At 43.6% G+C, this 21,846-nt stretch overlaps 1 protein-coding gene and 1 long non-coding RNA gene across 3 annotated transcripts in view; both read left to right on the plus strand.

Annotated features, from left to right (window-relative positions):
- The first annotated feature begins 598 nt into the window (after positions 1–598).
- Positions 599–21,846, plus strand: part of LOC142733377 (gastrula zinc finger protein XlCGF66.1-like) — a 48,187-nt gene continuing 26,939 nt past the window's right edge. The window contains exons 1-5 of one of the 2 annotated variants that reach the window (XM_075849543.1): positions 599–743; positions 1,208–1,375; positions 1,460–1,583; positions 4,077–4,164; positions 4,257–4,466. In XM_075849543.1, coding sequence (XP_075705658.1) covers positions 666–743; positions 1,208–1,375; positions 1,460–1,583; positions 4,077–4,164; positions 4,257–4,269 — 471 coding nt within the window. In that variant the 5' untranslated portion in view covers positions 599–665 and the 3' untranslated portion in view covers positions 4,270–4,466. Of the gene's footprint in view, positions 744–1,207; positions 1,376–1,459; positions 1,584–4,076; positions 4,165–4,256; positions 4,467–21,846 lie in introns of those variants that run through there. The other variant, XM_075849544.1, reaches the window with a different exon arrangement.
- LOC142733378 (uncharacterized) lies at positions 11,140–15,810 on the plus strand. The gene is made up of 3 exons (XR_012880030.1): positions 11,140–11,315; positions 13,160–13,312; positions 15,523–15,810. It is a non-coding gene; the product is annotated as an uncharacterized LOC142733378 (long non-coding RNA).

A 21,846-nucleotide genomic window follows, 5' to 3' on the forward strand; every position in this document is an offset into this window, starting at 1 on the left:
CGCACATGCTCGCAGGACTGGCGGGACCTTTCGCACATGCTCGCAGGACTGGCGGGACCTTCCGCACATGCTCGCAGGACCGGCGGGACCTTCCGCACATGCTCGCAGGACTGGCGGGACCTTCAGGTAAAATAATCTACAGGGAAAAGGGGAATACTATAATAATTAAGAATTTTAGATGTTTCTGATGATCCAGGATCTCTGAGGTAACTTCTAATATCTGTAAAAACTTATATTAGGGGTGTATTCATTCATAAAGGGCATCTGTCACATTGAACACCAGTCTGATCTGTTGGCAGCAGATTATATAGCAGGAGGACCTGAGCAGATTGTGCCTCTCCATTCACTTCTATAGGAGTTACAGGAACCGCCTAACAAGGCCACCCAGAGGTGGAGCCGCATCTATCAGACATTTCTGGCATATCCTGGGGAGAAATGTCCGTGTTGGGAATACCCCTTTATTCCATGTGGTGACGGCTCTGAGAAGATGTTTCTCTCAATGATGAATAAGTGAGGTTCTGTATGTCACACATGATGTTGTCCCCTGTATGATCTCCATCTTCTCCTTTCTTCATAAAGACGTCTGCAGTACTAGATCCTCCAGATCCTCCAGTTTTCTCATCTTCTCCTCCACAACGTTCCTTCTCCTGAATGACCCACCAAGGATGGACAAGGACAGGAATGAGATGAGCAGAAGAATATTAGACTTCACCTTGGAGATCATCTACCTGCTGAGCGGAGAGGTAAACTTTTCTACATTATAGAACAAGTTACACATAGGGACGGGACAATACATAATAGGAAGAATCCAGTGTCCTGTATAACAGCGTCCAGACCTTCCAAGTGACGTCAAGAAGCTGAAGATCAGCCACCAATATGGTCAGTTATGTGTCATGTCACCAATGCAGCAATAGTAATGTTGTAGAGCAATGAGAATGACCAGGAACCAGGAGGATCGGGATGACCTCTATATAGAAACATAGGAGATGACGGCAGGAGGAGAGCACATGGTCCATCTAGTCCCCCAATATTATTTCCTTTTTAGTTTTGGCCTCGTTCTATTTTCTCAATGTCTTTTTGTAGGTGAGGTCTCCAGTATTACAGATGTGGGGTCACTAGAGCTCTATACAGCGGGGTCACAATCTCCCTCTCTCTACTGAGGGGGGATACTGTGTTCAGTTCTCTAAGTGTCTCTCTCCATACACAGGAGTACACAATAGTGAAGAAGACATCGGGTGACTGTACGACTCCCATCATCCATGAGTCAGGAGGATGGAGCAGTAGTCCCATCACAGAGCCTCCCCCTCACTCCCGGATACGTGAGAAGAAGATCTTAGAACTGATCTACAAGATGACTGAGCTGCTGACTGGAGAGGTGACACTGCTGGGAATGCTGGGAAATTCTCCAGTAACAGCACTGGAGGTGTCTGGGTGATGACTGTATCATTGTGTGTGTCAGGTTCCTATAAGGTGTCAGGATGTCGCTATCTATCTCTCCATGGAGGAGTGGGAGTATCTAGAAGGACACAAGGATCTGTACGAGGAGGTCATGATGGAGGACTACCGGCCGCGCACATCACAAGGTAAGAAGAGACAGATATATATTGGCATTACTGGGGGCACAGGCTGGCATTGGCGGCCATGTAGAGAACATCTGCTGTAAATCTGTGATGTGGGGGCCATTACTACATTTGTGGGGAGGGTAATTCATGTGCGGAACAGGAAAATCATGGAGTCTCCTTGTAATATTTGTCCCACCACAGACCACGTGGCTTGTAGTACATCATTTCCACTGATCTCCGTGGCCTTCCGGCTTTTTTCAGATTGGACACCAGCAGTTGCAAAACTAAAACCCCCAATGTGTCTCTCAGGACATGCTGGGAGTTGTAGTTCTGCAGGTTGGTGAACTGATTTCTACAAAGGTTTAATGAAAAGGGTAGAACATCAATGACATCCAGAATAAGATCTCATCCGGACCCCCGCCCTCCCCATATAAAGCATCGTATTACAGGAGGACGGCGCTGACAGATCACATGGGCAGATATGACCTCTGTGTTTTTACAAGTTTTGGTTTATTTTGTTAATTGACCCCATTCTGGTCAATTTGATGATGTCACGTCTCATGACATAGCTGTGACCCTGTGACATCTCGCCCACTTGGCACCCATGACCCATGGTGGGGGGTGTTTCCCACGTGGCATTGCATTAGCTATAAAAACATTGAGAGATTCTTCTCTGGGATCACATATTACACCCCTCGCCCCAAAAGACATGCGGTCTTGGCATGAACACCATTTCGGGTGAGAGTCCATGAACACGCATGTAAATGCCGTGTTGTATGTTTTATGGCTGCGATTCTATATTTTACAAAGTCTGTGGAATTGACCACATTGGTTTGGGAATTCTTTGAGGTGATAGAAACTTTCCCAGAGGGTGTAGTGGGACCCTACTGTCTGTATAAATCTTGCTAAAAAGTCCCTGCGTGTTCTAGTCGCGCCCCCTGACCGCTCCTTACTTAACCCCTTCCCGACCCGTGATGTGCCAGCACATCATCAGGCGGGGGAGGGGATGATGTATGGAGCAGGCTCACGCGCTGAGCCTGCTCCATACACTGCAGGTGTCAGCTTCTGACACGCTGCACTACCGGCTAGGAACAGAGATGGCGCTGTTTAACTAGTTAAATACTGCGGTCAATAGCGACCGCGGCATTTATATTGGTTTTCCTACGAAGGACATTTATAACATATCCACAGGTGTAATATCTCTAGAACGGGGCCCCCTAAGCCCCATTCCATCTTACCCGGCTCCGCGGTCTTCCGGCCACTTCACTTTCTGGTTACATGTTCTGAGCTACGCAGTTTCCGCAACTCCCATAGAACTGAATAGTAGTTACGGCTACAGAGTAGCACGCTACGCTGCTTCTATAACTGACATTCACTACTATGGGAGTTCCGGAAACAGCGTAGCTCAGCGAGTTACGCTGTTTCCGTAACTCATCCATGTATTGCAGTGTATTGTACCAGCGATCTAATGATCACTGGTTCAAGTCCCCTAGGGGAACTAATAAAATGTGTGTAAAAAAAAAAAAAAAACATTTCCCATTTTCCCCAAGCACAATGTAAAAATAAAAAAATAATAATAAAATTGGTATCGCTGCATCGGTAAAAGTCCGGAACTATTACAACATGGCATTATTTGACTCACACAGTGAACGGTGTAAAAATGTTTTATTTAAAACCCCCGACTGTCTGTATTCTTCTACCATATTACGTTATAAATGGCCGCTCTGTTGTAACGGTTCACTGGGATACGCTTCTTGTGATGTCATCTAGAATGTGGGCAGATTCTATTTCTCTGAGCGTGACGTCCTCTAGAGAATCTGAGCGTGATGTCATGTGAAGGGCGGGGCCTGTGATCTGCATGTGTTCCGTTTGCACATAATGGCCCTCAGGTTGTGACATCATCAAGTTTATAAATTGGGGTCACACATTGACCGCGGTGTCAGTTTCTCTTGCTGGCTCTCGTCATGGACGTGTCTCATATGAAGAGGAGGAGGATGGTGATGTTTCCAATGATGAGTGTTGTAGAGAAGATGGAGGTTGGCGGACGCCAATTTCCGGAGGACGTGGAGATGGAGGAGGAGGATGAGAAGATGGAGGTTGGCGGACGCCAATTTCCGGAGGACGTGGAGATGGAGGAGGAGGATGAGAAGATGGAGGCTGGCGGACGCCAGTTTCCAGAGGACGTGGAGATGGAGGATGGGAAGATGAAGGTTGGCGGACGCCAATTTCCAGCTCCTGATGTGGAGATGGACGACCTTTCGGGGGCTACGGTTAACATCAGGGCCTCCAACCCCCGAAAGAGAAAGTGGCCATTTTAGTAACATCTGCCACTTGGGGCCCATTTACCATCAGGGCCCCCAACCCCCGGGAGAGATAGCGGCCATCTTATTTCCATCTGCCGCTCGGGGCCCATTTACCATCTTTAGGTGAGGTAAGTGCCGTCCACTGATGATCTTCTCACCTCACGACTCTTCTACAGCCGCCTGGACACTGAATTTCTGATTTGTTTTGCAGTTGTCACCCCAACATCGTGGTCTTTACCACCTAAACCATCAGAAATTCCCATGAAGACTCCTCCAGTGATGAGCAGACGTGAGATCCGGTAAGTCTGACGTCTTCCGCTCGTCTTCATCTTCTCCTTGTGGTGAAGGTTTTGTGAATTTTTTTGCTTATTTGTATTTTTTCCTTTTCTAGGATCCGACTTTGAAAAATATGAAAAATGTTTTCGGTTTCTTCTGATCCAGGATCGAGCTGTGTAAGGGTGGACTGGCGGCCATATCCACGGGTGAAGAAGGACCCTCCCCCTCTTCATCTCACCGATCATCGCATGTTAAAGGGCCGGAGCCACAGAAAACCGCACAGAAATTCTACCAGATTCTATAATAAACAGATTTATTTTTACCATTTTTAGTGTTTTCATTTCTAGATTGGGGAATTTATCCAGGGAACCTGTGTTCTATGGGGGTCTGAAGGTTATAGGTGTAATACTCTGCAGAATATATCACACTGTATCTGTCAGGAGGTAGAGGAGCAATGTTCTGCAGGTCTGTAGAGAGGTCAGTGGTGTAATAATCTGCAGAATATATCACTCTGTATCTGTCAGTAGAGGACAGAGCAATGTTCTGCAGATCTGTAGAGAGGTCAGTGGTGTAATAATCTGCAGAATATATCACTCTGTATCTGTCAGTAGAGGACAGAGCAATGTTCTGCAGATCTCTAGAGAGGACAGTGGAGTAATAATCTGCAGAATATATCACTATGTATCTGTCAGGAGGTGGAGAGGACAGAGCAATGTTCTGCAGATCTGTAGACAGGTCAGTGGTGTAATAATCTGCAGAATATATCACTCTGTATCTGTCAGTAGAGGACAGAGCAATGTTCTGCAGATGTCTAGAGAGGTCAGTGGTGTAATAATCTGCAGAATATATCACTCTGTATCTGTCAGTAGAGGACAGAGCAATGTTCTGCAGATCTGTAGAGAGGTCAGTGGTGTAATAATCTGCAGAATATATCACACTGTATCTGTCAGTAGAGGACAGAGCAATGTTCTGCAGATATCTAGAGAGATCAGTGGTGTAATAATCTGCAGAATATATCACTATGTATCTGTCAGTAGAGGACAGAGCAATGTTCTGCAGATCTGTAGAGAGGTCAGTGGTGTAATAATCTGCAGAATATATCACTATGTATCTGTCAGTAGAGCACAGAGCAATGTTCTGCAGATCTGTAGAGAGGTCAGTGGTGTAATAATCTGCAGAATATATCACTATATCTGTCAGGAGGTGGAGAGGACAGAGCAATGTTCTGCAGATCTCTAGAGAGGACAGTGGTGTAATAATCTGCAGAATATATCACTCTGTATCTGTCAGGAGGTGGAGAGGACAGAGCAATGTTCTGCAGATCTGTAGAGAGGTCAGTGGTGTAATACTCTGCAGAATATATCACTATGTATCTGTCAGTAGAGGACAGAGCAATGTTCTGCAGATCTGTAGAGAGGTCAGTGGTGTAATAATCTGCAGAATATATCACTATGTATCTGTCAGTAGAGGACAGAGCAATGTTCTGCAGATCTGTAGAGAGGTCAGTGGTGTAATAATCTGCAGGATATATCACTCTGTATCTGTCAGTAGAGGAGCGATGTTCTGCAGATCTGTAGAGAGGTCAGTGGTGTAATAATCTGCAGAATATATCACCATATATCTGTCATGTGATACAGGAGCAATGTTCTGCAGATCTGTAGAGAGGTCAGTGGTGTAATAATCTGCAGAATATATCACTATGTATCTGTCAGGAGGTAGAGGAGCAATGTTCTGCAGATCTGTAGACAGGTCAGAGGTGTAATAATCTGCAGAATATATCACTCTGTATCTGTCAGGAGGTGGAGAGGACAGAGCAATGTTCTGCAGATCTGTAGAGAGGTCAGTGGTGTAATAATCTGCAGAATGTATCACTGACACACACACACACACACACACACACACACACACACACACACACACACAGCACTGATACACAGACACACACTCAGCTCTGCTGCACAGACACACACTCAGCTCTGCTGCACAGACACACACTCAGCGCTACTACACAGACACACACTCAGCACTGCTACATACAGACACACACTGTAATGACCGGGGGTAGGGAAACAGACAAGTGAGCCCTAATCTACCCGCCACTCAGTCCCTGCCTACTTGCAACGACCCGCCCTAGGCGACAGGTTACAACTGGGCGACGGTCCCTACGCTCAATAAGTGCCCGACAGACAAGGGTACACAGAAGCTAAGGGAAATGGGGCCGTTGCCCACGGAAACGCCGTGAGCAACAAGAGTAGTGAACGAGCCGAGTCAAACCAGGAGTGTACGAGGTACCAAACGCAGAGCAGGAGAGTAGTGAACAAGCCGAGTCAACCAGGAGTGTACGAGGTACCAAACGTAGAGCAGGAGAGTAGTGAACAAGCCGAGTCAAACCAGGAGTGTACGAGGTACCAAACGCAGAGCAGGAGAGTAGTGAACAAGCCGAGTCAACCAGGAGTGTACGAGGTACCAAACGTAGAGCAGGAGAGTAGTCAGTAAGCCAGGGTCAATATGAAGCAAGGACAAATAGTTCAAGAAGCTGCAGCAGGGCAAGGAAACCAAACGAGAAGAATCACAAGCAAGGAGGAACAGGAAAGGCAGGTATAAATAGACAGAGGGCGGGAGCTAGCTCCGTCTGGCCAGGCTGTGATAGGATGGCAGGCTTAGGAGTGGGAGAGCCTGAGTGGTGGAAGATGGAGTCAGTCTCACAGACATAGAAGCAGGTGCAGACTGATTACCTATGGGCGTTGATACAGAAGCTGTGCCTGGCAGATCCTTTACACACACACTCAGCACTGCTACATACGGACACACACAGACGTGCTACATACATACACACAGTCAGCACCACTACATACATACATACACACACAAACACTCAGCACTATTACACAGACACACTCAGCTCTGCTACACAGACACTCAGCTCTGCTACACAAACACACTCAGCTCTGCTACACAGACACACTCAGCTCTGTTACACAGACACACTCAGCTCTGCTACACAGACACATACTTAGCTCTACTACACAGACACACACAGTCAGCACGGCTACATACAGAAACATACACACTCAGTACTGCTACATACAGACACACGGTCAGCACTGTTACATACATCGACACTCAACACTGCTACACACACACAAACACACACTCAGAACTCCTACATACATACACATACACACTCAGCTCTGCTACACAGACACTCACTCAGCTCTGCTACACAGACACACACACTCAGCTCTACTACACAGACACACACACTCAGCTCTACTACATCTGACAAGCTTAGCTCCGCACACCGTCCACACTGACAATACATCTAGCGCCAGGGGGGGGCCGGGGGTCCGCCAGGGGGGGGTAGTCGGGGGTCACGAGAGCGGGTGTCTGTGAGAGGGGGACAGACAGAGACACACACTCAGCTATACTACATTTGACAAGCTTAGCTTCGCACACTGTCCACACTGACAATACATCTAGCGACAAGGGGGCAGGGGCCCTACGGGGGGCCGTCGGAGGTCACGAGAGCGGGGGTCTGTGAGAGAAAGGGATAGACAGACACACACACACACACCTTACATGCAGTGCAGCCGGTCTTCATAATGGCGCCTGCTATCTCCCTACAAACAGCTTCCCTGCTGTGTGACTCTGACCTGCGTCTGTGCAGTACAGAGCCAGATAGCAGAGGCAATGGACAGGAGCCATTCATTGTGTCCTATGCATTGTAGCTGCCGTATTCCATCTCTGTATGTGTTGTTAATCAACACATACAGAGATGGAAAAAAAAATCGGCAGAGAAATTATAGAAGTAAAAGTATGAATACATTAAAAAGTAGAAAGTTACAACACAAATAAATAAATTTTTTCTTTACATTATATTAAAAGCAATATAATAATAATAATAAATAAAAATCATGACACCTGCCTATTGTAGGTCTTTAGGGCCAAGCATTTTTTGATTTTTCATCCCCACATTCCAAGAGTCATATTATTTTAATTTTTTCATCAATGTAGGAGCGCCTGTTTTTGTGTGGCAAGTTGTATTTTTCAATGCCACTATTTGGGGGTACATAACATTTTTTCATTAGCTTTTCATTTTGGGACGAAAGAAAGCAAAACCCCCACAATTCCACCATTTGTTTTTGATTTTTTTTTTACCATAAATCAAAATGTTACTTTATTCAATGTGTCTGCATGATTATGGTAATACCAAATATCACATTTTTTTATGTTTTATTACTTTTACACAATAAAAACATGTTTTATGGAAAAAAAAAGTCATTTTTGTGTTGATGCATTCCGAAATACATAACTTTTTATATTTTTCATAGATAGGGCTTGTTTTTCGCGGGATGAGTTGTAGTTTTCATTGGTACCATTTTCGAGTACATATAATTTCTTGACAAATTTTTATTAAAAAAAAATTGTGAAACAATTTTTTTTTCATTTTATTTTTAATTAAAATATATTTTTTTTAAAACAGCTTACCGCCTGCACCACGTAAATTAACAAGCTAATAGACTGGTCCCCGCACCTGCAGCCTGTCAATTTACGCACTATATTTAATAGAACAGCGTGCTTCTGCACACAATGCCATTTGCAGGATCGGGGTGTCACACTGCCAGCTCCATCCTGTACTGTGAATTTATCAGTTCCCGGTCACAAAAACCCTAAACACAGTTTGTAGTGATTTACATGGGGAAACGGCAGGGAACGCACAGATCATGTGTCCTCTGCTAACCTGTGCCACCGCAGTAAAAAAAATAATAATAAATCATAAAAACAGGAAACCATAACTATACGTTTAGCAGCAATTTCCCACATTTTCAATAACATTTCAATAGTCTATTTTTAGGGAACAGTTCAGTCCTGACGAGGCTTTGAGGGGCTTATATATTAGAAACCCCCATAAATCACCCTATTTCAAAACCGCATTTACAACGTTTTCTAACCCTTTAGGCGTTTCACAGGAAATAAAGCAAAGTGGAGGTGAAATTTACAAATTCAATTATTTTTGCAGAAATTCAATTTGAATCCATTTTATTTTTGTAACACAGCAAGTGATAACAGAGAAACACAACTCAATATTTATTGTCCAGATTCTGCGGTTTTTAGAAATATCCCATATGTGGCCCTAGTGTGCTACTAGACCCAAACACAGGCCTCAGAAACAAAGCAGCACCTAGCGGGTTTTGGGCCTTCATTTTACACTCAACGTTGCAATTGCAACACCAAGTAGGACAAGCCATAAGGTTATGCAAATCGAGGAAGTAGCAGGTGTCGAAGATCTGCAAATTATCACATTTTCAAGCACCTACATAGCTCCAATGTGTGGCATGTGGGACGGGCATGAAAGCCAGATTGAGAGCAAAGTTTTTCAGCCACATGAAACCTCAAAAATCGGATCAAGTGTTATGGGATGATTGTGCAATGTCTCCTGTTCATTGACGTGCCCGTTATCGCCACTTGTCGCAAACGGAGAGAGACAGAATCCTTGAACTGAGAGACATTGGTTTATCACTCCGGCAGATCGCTACGCACCTAGGCCGAGATGTCAGCACTGTTCAACGTTGAGTGTCCCGGAGGTTAGGAGAAAAACAACGAACGGGAATGACAGAAAGAGGTGCGCGGATGCGAATATATGCACGAACAGATCGTCTGATTGGAAGAATGGCGCATAATGATTGACTCTGTACTGCAAGTGAAATTGGACATCACATCAAAAAGCCTAGGGCCGCAACCAGTGTCGACACAAACCATCAAAAGGTATTTGAACGACATTGGGCTATGAGCCAGACGTGCCATTGACTACACACCACTGCTCTCAAAGGCTATCATGGTGCACAGCAAGACGGCAATGGAGGATGGAATGGAGGTCTATTAGTCTCTTATAAATGGTGGATCCTGTGTTATCTATATATAGGGGTTATCTGTCAGTGTAATCCTGCCTGTGATTTCCACAATTCCAAAACGTTTCCTCCTTGGTGCTGCAATTTTAATGTTGAGGATATAGGTGTAACCCGTCAGTGTAATCCTGCCTGTGATGATACGGAGATGACTGCTGAGAAGCGATCTCTAAAGAACAGGAAGGATCAGTCTCTTATAAATGGTGGATCCTGTGTTATCTATATATAGGGGTTACCGGTCAGTGTAATCCTGCCTGAGATGATAATGAGATGACTGCTGAGAAGCGATCTCTAAAGAACAGGAAGGATCAGTCTCTTATAAATGGTGGATCCTGTGTTATCTATATATAGGGGTTACCTGTCAGTGTAATCCTGCCTGAGATGATAATGAGGTGACTGCTGAGAAGCGATTTCTACAATAGGGTTGTCACAATACCAGAATTTGGACTTCAATACCGATACTTCATGTAGAATTACAATTTGAGATACCAAAATGATACTTTGCTAACAATAATAATAAATTTAAAAAACGCACAAAAATAAAAAGTCCTTCCACTTTCTGATTTGAGCCTCATAGTCTTATGAATTTTGAACCTCCATTAATAGTAATTAATCCCATTATGTAGCTCACAGTCATAATGGGCAACATTGAGTTAATGTGTGAGAGAAGGTGTATGGGCAGCACAGTAGAACAAAAACCTCCAGGGCATAAGGGTGCCGGCCTCCAGGGATCCGACTTGTAAATCCCCAATGGTATACAAATGTAAGGAGAAAGAGGCAGCCTAGAGTGCTGCCTCTTTCTCCTTACATGAGTTAATGTGTGAGGTACATGATGGGATTAATTACTACTAATATGAGGCACGTCGAGGTTCAAAATTCATAAGACTCTGTGCCTCACATTAAAAATTCCCCCCTTCATTTTCCGCACATAACGGCAACATTGGGGTTAAAAATGTTTTCCTCTTTATGTAATCCTGCCTGTGATGAAAGTGAGATGACTGCTGAGAAGTGATCTCTACAGAACTGCAAGTGTCAGTCTATTGTGAATGGTGTATCCTGTGCAGGGCCGGTCTTAGGGGTGTGTGAGCGCACAGGGCGCTGCCCCCTCCAAGCATGTAGGGGGCGCCACTGGGCTCTGCCTCTACTCTGTGCTCTTCTCTTAGTTACACACACGGAGGAAATAGAGCCGAGGAGCAAGAGAAAAGGAGGAAGCTCCGCCCACAGCCTGTCCTGCAAGAAACCTGTGATCCTGTCAGCAAGGAGAGATGGTGAGAATCTATGTGTCTCTGTGTGTGTATATGTGTGTGTATACAGTATGTGTCTCTGTGTTTGTATGTGTATATGTGTGTGTGTGTGTGTGTGTGTGTGTGTGTGTGTGTGCGCGCGCCTGTATGTGTTTATGTCTCTTTGTAAAAGTGTGTGTTCAATATTAAAGTAGAACAGATAAAATGAAGATATCTGTGCTGCGTCCTATATACCCTGCTGCCCCCTATATACCCTGCTGCCCCTTATATACCCTGCTTCCCCCTATATACCCTGCTGCCCCTATATACCCTGCTTCCCCTATATACCGTGCTGCCCCCTATATACCCTACTGCTCCTTATATACCCTGCTGCTCCTTATATACCCTGCTTCCCCTTATATACCTTGCTACCCCTTATATACTCAGCTGCCCCTTATATATATGCCTCTGTGTGTGGGTGAGTTTATATGTGTCTGTGGGTATAGTTATCATCTACGACATTATCTGTACTCAGAGAGTTATCACTGTGTTATCAGTGGTGTTACATTTGACTGCAGGTAACACTACAACATTATCTGTATTCAGAGGGTTATCACTTTGTTATTGGCTGTGTTACATAGGACTGCAGGTAACATCTACGTCATTATCTGTACTCAGAGAGTTATCACTGTGTGTTATCTGTGGTGTTACATAGGATTGCAGATTAATCTGAGTACAGATAATTTAAATATAAAGACTCACCAGGTTAAGTTGCAAGCTAGGTGCCATTAGCAAGTGTCCGAGCACCTCAATGTATACTAATAACATAGCAAACTTCATTAAATCATAGAAAACTTGGAGAAAAATAAGTCATTACGCCACAAATATGATAAAAAATTACAAATTTTATTAGGACATACAACGCAAAATAATACATATATAAAATTCAAAGGGAATCCGAAGAAAAAGGCAGTGTGGTGGCTTCAAGCAAATAGAAATTGGGGTGTCTTGCCCACCAACAGAAATCCCTGGCAATAGTTCTATGTCTGATAACGACCATAGGTAACAAAATCTAAGTAATATAGTAAGGGCGTATCTGCAACCTGGTGGTAACAACACAATTGTAAAGATTACAACTCGTCAGCTTTATGCACAATCTGAATATTAATACTTGGAACATAAAGTTGATGTTTGTCCATGACAGACAAAGGGTGGACTTTTTAGATATATCTATTGCAGCAGATCAGGAGGGGAGATTACAGACCGACGTCTATAGGAAAGAGATGTCGGTTAACTCCCTGTTACATGCGACAAATGGGAACTACTTTCTACCACTTGTTCACGTTGCTACATGGATCTTTTGATTCAGTCCAACAACACATCATTGAAGATAATAGAGAAAGAAATAGATGATATAAATGTGACCCTGATAAAAGATCTCTCTACTGAGGCCCTCGAAAAATTGAATATTGATCTGGAATTAGAATTAAAAAAATGGGAAAATGAGATTTGTTCTATTAAAACTAAGAAATTCCAGAGAGATAATAATGATTATTTACAAGGTAGGGTCTACAAGTGGAGGAATGGTAGAACACGATCTGGATTTCGATCCAGATCGGGGTCTATTTCTTCCCAAGCCTCTAATGATGAAGGTATAGAAACAAGATGGAACGGGGATACAGCACCTGGACTAAATCCAAACCTCCCTCAGAGAAATAGGGAGAGACAAGCAACTAAACTAAAGTCACCATCCCCGTACTCTGGGGGTAAAAAATCAAGAAATCTAGAGGTAATCAACCTATCGACACATATCCTCTCTGACACGCAATGTGATATCTTAAGCAAGGGACTTACATTCTCCCCAAGTAATCAATTTGATTTCTTTACAGCGGTAAAAGATTTGTTTCTTTTCTCATGGAAGTTGGTACTGCGGAAACTCCATGGGAGGGGTGCTAGTCACACGGGTTTGGATAGCCCTTTGGAACAAGAAACTCTACTAGCTCTGGAGGAACTTCTGCGGGAACAAATCCCCTTAGAGTAAGGTGGGTTCCCGAACTGGATTGTACCCAGATCCAAAAGATTCCCCCCCTTGTCCCTGTGTCCACAAGTGTCCACAAGATGTCCCTGTGTCCACAAGATAACTATAAGATTTTCACAAAACTTGTGATGGAGGATTTTAAACAGATCTCCATCAATAAGAAATATGACAATCTTACAGCTGCACAATGTACAGCACTGAAGTCTCTGCAATCACTCGAGGATGTGGTATTCAAGGCAGCGGACAAGGGGGGTAATATTGTGATCTGGCCAACCAAACAATATGAGAAAGAAGCATTCCGCCAACTACGGAATAAAGAGACATATTGCAAACTGAGCCACAATCCCTTAGGCTCCTTTATCTTGGATTTAACAAAAATCTTGAATAGCGCCTTTGAAAAAGGGATTATCCCCAAAAAAAACACTGGATGGTTTAATTGTGGAATTTCCCAAAATGCCAACCTTTTACCTCCTCCCTAAAATCCATAAAAACATCAGGGACCCTCCAGGCCGCCCAATAGTGTCAGGGATTGGAGGTTTATGTGAACCAGTATGCAAGTTCATTGATTTCTATTTGAAGCCTCTAGTTGAGTGCCTACCATCATATGTTAGAGATACCACTGAGGTACTCAAAAGAATTGATGGAATATATTTGGAGGCGGACATGCTACTGGTCACAGCAGATGTGGAGTCCTTGTATACGTGCATTAGACACCAAGATGGCATTGAAGCGGTCCGCTTCTTCCTCGGAATGAGCAACCGGGACAGCCAGTTATGTGACTTGATAATTGATCTGTTGGAGTTCATCCTGACGCATAATTTGTTTGTCTTTAAGGACACCTTTTATGTCCAAAAACTAGGCACGGCCATGGGCCTCTGGGAGAGGCGGGTTGTGCATGGTGACGGCGCCTACGCCGCTAACCATTTGCAGTGCTGGCTACGTTACATTGATGACGTATTTATCATCTGGCAGGGCACTGAGTTACAACTCGTCAGCTTTATGCACAATATGAATATTAATACTTGGAACATAAAGTTGACGTTTGTCCATGACAGACAAAGGATGGACTTTTTAGATATATCTATTGCAGCAGATCAGGAGGGGAGATTACAGACCGACGTCTATAGGAAAGAGACCACGGTTAACTCCCTGTTACATGCGACATCGGCACATACTTATTCTAGAGTTAAAGCTGTCCCGGTTGGTCAGTTTCTGAGGATGAGGCGGATCTGTTCTTCGGACTGTAGGTTTGAAAATCAAGCACAAGACCTAAAGGAATGTTTTAGGGAGAGAGGTTACAGCCATCGTTGTATCAAACAGGGCTACAATCGGGCTAAGAGAGTGGAACGGAAACATCTACTTAATCCACTGCCCTTCGAACAGAAGGAAAACATGCCTGGTGTGATTAGGTTCATCTCGACCCATAATAACCAATGGCAAACTATGAGAGAGATTCTGCAGAAACACTGGCCCATTCTGCAACTAGAGGCAACACTTAACCCAGCCCTACCCCCTCATCCCCAAATGACAGCGTGAAGAAGCAGGAACCTAAAAGATATCCTGATACAGAGCCACTATGTCCCCAAACGAGAGCACCCTTTCTCGGCTAGAGGCCCGGTCCAAGGTTGCTTCCCCTGTGGTGAAATGTGTAGCGTGTCCGAACATTCTGCGGACCACAACTTTTGACTCTGTCAAGACTGATAGACGCTTTAAAATGTTGCAATATATCTCTTGCAGTACCACTCACGTGATATATTATGCTACATGTGACTGCCCAAAGGTCTATGTGGGTCTAACCTCCAGGCAATTAAGATTGCGGGTTCGGGAACATGTACGGCACATATCTGCAGCAAAGGACGTAGTTGACCTGACGACCCTAAAAACCATCCTAAGACATTTTAAATTAAAACATGAATGTGATCCCAAAACTTTCCGGGTACGAGGTATCGACCAAATACATTGCGGTGTCAGAGGTGGAGATGTTAAAAAGATACTTGCACAAAAAGAGTGCAGGTGGATTATTACATTGGGTACCATGACTCCTCATGGCCTCAATGAAAATCTAAGTTTCTCTGCTTACTTATAACATTCTGCTACCTGTCTGAATACTATTTGACTCATCTAGCAAATTTCTCTCCTATATCAACACTCCCTTGAATTTTAAGTGTTTTTAATTGTTACTAATGCCTGTTTCTTTTGCATTGTCATGTTTAGACGACCGGGTGATTCCAATTTGCTGTCCTTTTGATAGACCCTGCAACTACATCTTCGATGTAATGACCAACTACTACGGACAAGAAGAGTTCTATTCTATTATATTCATTATATCTGTCTATAGTGTTTTTAGTCTGTCTCTGATATTCTCTCATTTCTCACTAATGGTCACCCTGTAAAATAGTAGGATAATATCCTCTGTGACTTTCTTTCTCTCCAATGGCTTCACATTTAAATGGTGTACTTTTTAAAATTTGTTCATTATTATTATTTTTCGTGGATTTCACTCATCGCAATATATATATTTATTTATATGCGTCTTCGATTCATGTTATTCATGATCTTCTTATTTCACATGGTATTTGTGTGTTTTATAACAAATTAGTAGCACTTTGATTAACTCAGCATCAGTGATCTCTAATATTACTGTATTTTACTGTATGGCATTTTAATACATCCTTGTGTCATAAGATGTACTTTTATATAATTGTCATAATTATTGTGGTTATCTATTTTTGAATACTTGTACTTACGGTGTCTCTTCACGCCTTGCGGTCTTTTTCTTCTTTTTCTTTCTTCCCTCTTTCTTTCTCCTTTCTTTTTCCTTTTTTTCTTCTTTTCTGGCCGTTTTTCTTTCTTCTTTATCTTCCCTTTTCTTCGTTTTCTCTTTTCCTTTTCTTTCTCCTCTCTTTCTTTCCTAAGAAGCGACATAACATTATACTTTTTAATTCTTTATTCACAACTAAGTCCAAGTACAGACTACGTCTTTTACATTCACTTCAATACCTCTTCTTGTCCCGGGGTTGCGTATGTGTGAGAGAGTCTGGGAGCCTCGCCCTGGCTCTCTGTCGTCTCTACGCTCACGCTGTGCCTGCTCTGTCTCCATGGACACGCTTCCTTGGGGGCACGCAGGCGCACTGCGAGCGTGACGACAGATAGTGGGGATCTCGCTGCTTAAGTCAGACTCCCGCACATGCGCCGTGGACCGGAACTAGAGGACAGACACCGGAGCCCAATAATCACTATTGACCCAGCCATATAAAAAGCATGACCATGTCAGTATTCAATATACTACCCCCTGAGGAAGCTAGATTGGCAAAACGCTCGTCGGGGCGCTACCATTTCAGGCTGCAGTGTGGGGCCACTATAACATTCATCCTTATGGGTAAGCCTACCTCAATATCTCTTACGCTGTAAACAGATCCATTTTTGATCTATACATGCTCTGTACATCTGACTTCCTTTCTGGCAACTTTGTTCTGACTATGACACTCTGGTCCTGATCTATCCTTACTATTTTGGCGTAAACCTGCTTTGTAATCTCTTGAATTTGGGCACTTTGGATACATATGGTCACATTTTGACTTTTTTGTTCCTTGTAATCTTTACAATTGTGTTGTTACCACCAGGTTGCAGATACGCCCTTACTATATTACTTAGATTTTGTTACCTATGGTCATTATCAGACATAGAACTATTGCCAGGGATTTCTGTTGGTGGGCAAGACACCCCAATTTCTATTTGCTTGAAGCCACCACACTGCCTTTTTCTTCGGATTCCCTTTGAATTTTATATATGTATTATTTTGCGTTGTATGTCCTAATAAAATTTGTAATTTTTTATCATATTTGTGGCGTAATGACTTATTTTTCTCCAAGTTTTCTATGATTTAATGAAGTTTGCTATGTTATTAGTATACATTGAGGTGCTCGGACACTTGCTAATGGCACCTAGCTTGCAACTTAACCTGGTGAGTCTTTATATTTAAATTATCTGTACTCAGAGTTATCTGCAATCCTATGTAACACCACAGATAACACACAGTGATAACTCTCTGAGTACAGATAATGTTGTAGATGTTACCTGCAGTCCTATGTAACACCGCCAATAACACAGTGATAACCCTCTGAATACAGATAATGTTGTAGTGTTACCTGCAGTCAAATGTAACACCACTGATAACACAGTGATACCTCTCTGAGTACAGATAATGTCGTAGATGATAACTATACCCACAGACACATATAAACTCACCCACACACAGAGGCATATATATAAGGGGCAGCTGAGTATATAAGGGGTAGCAAGGTATATAAGGGGAAGCAGGGTATATAAGGAGCAGCAGGGTATATAAGGAGCAGTAGGGTATATAGGGGGCATCACGGTATATAGGGGAAGCAGGGTATATAGGGGGCAGCAGGGTATATAAGGGGCAGCAGGGTATATAGGGGGCAGCAGGGTATATAGGAGGCAGCACAGATATCTTCATTTTATCTGTTCTACTTTAATATTGAACACACACTTTTACAAAGAGACATAAACACATACAGGCGCGCGCACACACATACACACACACACACACACACACACACACACACACACACACACACATATACACATACAAACACAGAGACACATACTGTATACACACACATATACACACACAGAGACACATAGATTCTCACCATCTCTCCTTGCTGACAGGATCACAGGTTTCTTGCAGGACAGGCTGTGGGCGGAGCTTCCTCCTTTTCTCTTGCTCCTCGGCTCTATTTACTCCGTGTGTGTAACTAAGAGAAGAGCACAGAGTAGAGGCAGAGCCCAGTGGCGCCCCCTACATGCTTGGAGGGGGCAGCACCCTGTGTGCTCGCGCACCCCTAAGATCGGCCCTGCACAGGATACACCATTCAAAATAGACTGACACTTGCAGTTCTGTAGAGATCACTTCTCAGCAGTCATCACAGGCAGGATTACATAAAGAGGAAAAAAAATTTAACCCCAATGTTGCCGTTATGTGCGGAAAATGAAGGGGGAAATTTTTAATGTGAGGCACAGAGTCTTATGAATTTTGAACCTCGACGTGCCTCATATTAGTAGTAATTAATCCCATCATGTACCTCACACATTAACTCATGTAAGGAGAAAGAGGCAGCACTCTAGGCTGCCTCTTTCTCCTTACATTTGTATACCATTGGGGATTTACAAGTCGGATCCCTGGAGGCCGGCACCCTTATGCCCTGGAGGTTTTTGTTCTACTGTGCTGCCCATACACCTTCTCTCGCACATTAACTCAAAGTTGCCCATTATGACTGTGAGCTACATAATGGGATTAATTACTATTAATGGAGGTTCAAAATTCATAAGACCATGAGGCTCAAATCAGAAAGTGGAAGGACTTTTTATTTTTGTGCGTTTTTTAAATTTATTAAATTCAAATCTCAGTCCAAATTCTGGTATTGTGACAACCCTATTGTAGAAATCGCTTCTCAGCAGTCACCTCATTATCATCTCAGGCAGGATTACACTGACAGGTAACCCCTATATATAGATAACACAGGATCCACCATTTATCCACCATTTATAAGAGACTGATCCTTCCTGTTCTTTAGAGATCGCTTCTCAGCAGTCATCTCATTATCATCTCAGGCAGGATTACACTGACCGGTAACCCCTATATATAGATAACACAGGATCCACCATTTATAAGAGACTGATCCTTCCTGTTCTTTAGAGATCGCTTCTCAGCAGTCATCTCCGTATCATCACAGGCAGGATTACACTGACGGGTTACACCTATATCCTCAACATTAAAATTGCAGCACCAAGGAGGAAACGTTTTGGAATTGTGGAAATCACAGGCAGGATTACACTGACAGATAACCCCTATATATAGATAACACAGGATCCACCATTTATAAGAGACTAATAGACCTCCATTCCATCCTCCATTGCCGTCTTGCTGTGCACCATGATAGCCTTTGAGAGCAGTGGTGTGTAGTCAATAGCACGTCTGGCTCATAGCCCAATGTCGTTCAAATACCTTTTGATGGTTTGTGTCGACACTGGTTGCGGCCCTAGGCTTTTTGATGTGATGTCCAATTTCACTTGCAGTACAGAGTCAATCATTATGCGCCATTCTTCCAATCAGACGATCGGTTCGTGCATATATTCGCATCCGCGCACCTCTTTCTGTCATTCCCGTTCGTTGTTTTTCTCCTAACCTCCGGGACACTCAACGTTGAACAGTGCTGACATCTCGGCCTAGGTGCGTAGCGATCTGCCGGAGTGATAAACCAATGTCTCTCAGTTCAAGGATTCTGTCTCTCTCCGTTTGCGACAAGTGGCGATAACGGGCACGTCAATGAACAGGAGACATTGCACAATCATCCCATAACACTTGATCCTATTTTTGAGGTTTCATGTGGCTGAAAAACTTTGCTCTCAATCTGGCTTTCATGCCCGTCCCACATGCCACACATTGGAGCTATGTAGGTGCTTGAAAATGTGATAATTTGCAGATCTTCGCGACACCTGCTACTTCCTCGATTTGCATAACCTTATGGCTTGTCCTACTTGGTGTTGCAATTGCAACGTTGAGTGTAAAATGAAGGCCCAAAACCCGCTAGGTGCTGCTTTGTTTCTGAGGCCTGTGTTTGGGTCTAGTAGCACACTAGGGCCACATATGGGATATTTGTAAAAACCGCAGAATCTGGACAATAAATATTGAGTTGTGTTTCTCTGTTATCACTTGCTGTGTTACAAAAATAAAATGGATTCAAATTGAATTTCTGAAAAAATAATTGAATTAGTAAATTTCACCTCCACTTTGCTTTAATTCCTGTGAAACGCCTAAAGGGTTAGAAAACGTTGTAAATGCGGTTTTGAAAATAGGGTGATTTATGGGGGTTTCTAATATATAAGCCCCTCAAAGCCTCGTCAGGACTGAACTGTTCCCTAAAAATAGACTATTGAAATGTTATTGAAAATGTGGGAAATTGCTGCTAAACGTATAGTTATGGTTTCCTGTTTTTATGATTTATTATTATTTTTTTTACTGCGGTGGCACAGGTTAGCAGAGGACACATGATCTGTGCGTTCCCTGCCGTTTCCCCATGTAAATCACTACAAACTGTGTTTAGGGTTTTTGTGACCGGGAACTGATAAATTCACAGTACAGGATGGAGCTGGCACAGTGGCGGACACAGACTGCAAAAGGCCCCTGTGCAGATAATGTGCCAGGGCCCCCCCCCCCCCACCCCGCAAACTTCTCATGGCCGACGGTCCGCTTTCAGCTGCATCGCTGGGTCTCCTAAGTGACCCAACAATGCAGCACTAGCAGCCGGGGCGTCACTAAGGCTGGGTTCACACACACACTATTTACGGACGTAATTTGGGCGTTTTAGCATTGAATTACATCCGAAAATGCGGCTCAAAAGCGTCGGAAAACATCTGCCCATTCATTTGAATGGGTCTTACGATGTTCTGTGCCGATGGTCATTTTTTTTTACGCGCCGCTGTCGAAAGGCGGCGCGTAAAAAACTGCCTGTCACTTCTTCAGATGTAAATGGAGCCGTTTTCCATGGACTCCATGGAAAACCAGCTTCAATTACTTCCGTAGTGGACGCAGCAAAAGACGCCTGCACATGCCATTACGGCTGAAATTACGGTGCTGTTTTCTCCTGAAAACAGCACAGTAATTTCAGCCGTAACAGACGCTGCCGTGTGAACATACCCTCAGGGCTTAAAATGTCCGGGAAATAGCCCCAATACATATGTGTCCGCCCCAAAAAAAAGTGTGTGTATAGGAGACAGCATAGCATATCTATAGCACTACGACCCTATAAACTATGGATAGGATTAGATACAGTGGCTGAGCAGACAGTATCACACATGATAGGATTAGATACAGTGGCTCAGAAGGCAGTATCACACATGATAGGATTAGATACACAGCTCAGCAGACAGTATCACACATGATAGGATTAGATACAGTGGCCCAGCAGACAGTATCACACATGATAGGATTAGATACAGTGGCTCAGCAGACAGTACCACACATGATAGGATTAGATACAGTGGCTCAGCAGACAGTACCACACATGATAGGATTAGATACAGTGGCTCAGCAGACAGTATCACACATGATAGGATTAGATACAGTGGCTCAGCAGACAGTACCACACATTATAGGATTAGATACAGTGGCTCAGCAGACAGTATCACACATGATAGGATTAGATACAGTGGCTCAGCAGACAGTATCACACATGATCGGATTAGATATAGGGCCCAGCACAGTATCATACATGATTGGATTAGATACACAGCTCAGCAGACTGTATCACACATGATAGGATTAGATACAGGGCCCAGCTCGCTGACATTGCGGCTCCAGCGCTGGACCCAGGAAAGGTAAGAATAATAATTTTGCTTCTTTATGTGTTACTGATTATTTTTGTGTGTTTGTGTTTTTTTTACAGGTTCGGTTGTTGGACTTCGGATACGAGGACTTCAATGACGGCGTTTTTTTTATTCTCAATAAAA

Source organism: Rhinoderma darwinii, unplaced genomic scaffold (assembly GCF_050947455.1).
Source record: "Rhinoderma darwinii isolate aRhiDar2 unplaced genomic scaffold, aRhiDar2.hap1 Scaffold_949, whole genome shotgun sequence".
Classification (NCBI taxonomy): domain Eukaryota; kingdom Metazoa; phylum Chordata; class Amphibia; order Anura; family Rhinodermatidae; genus Rhinoderma; species Rhinoderma darwinii.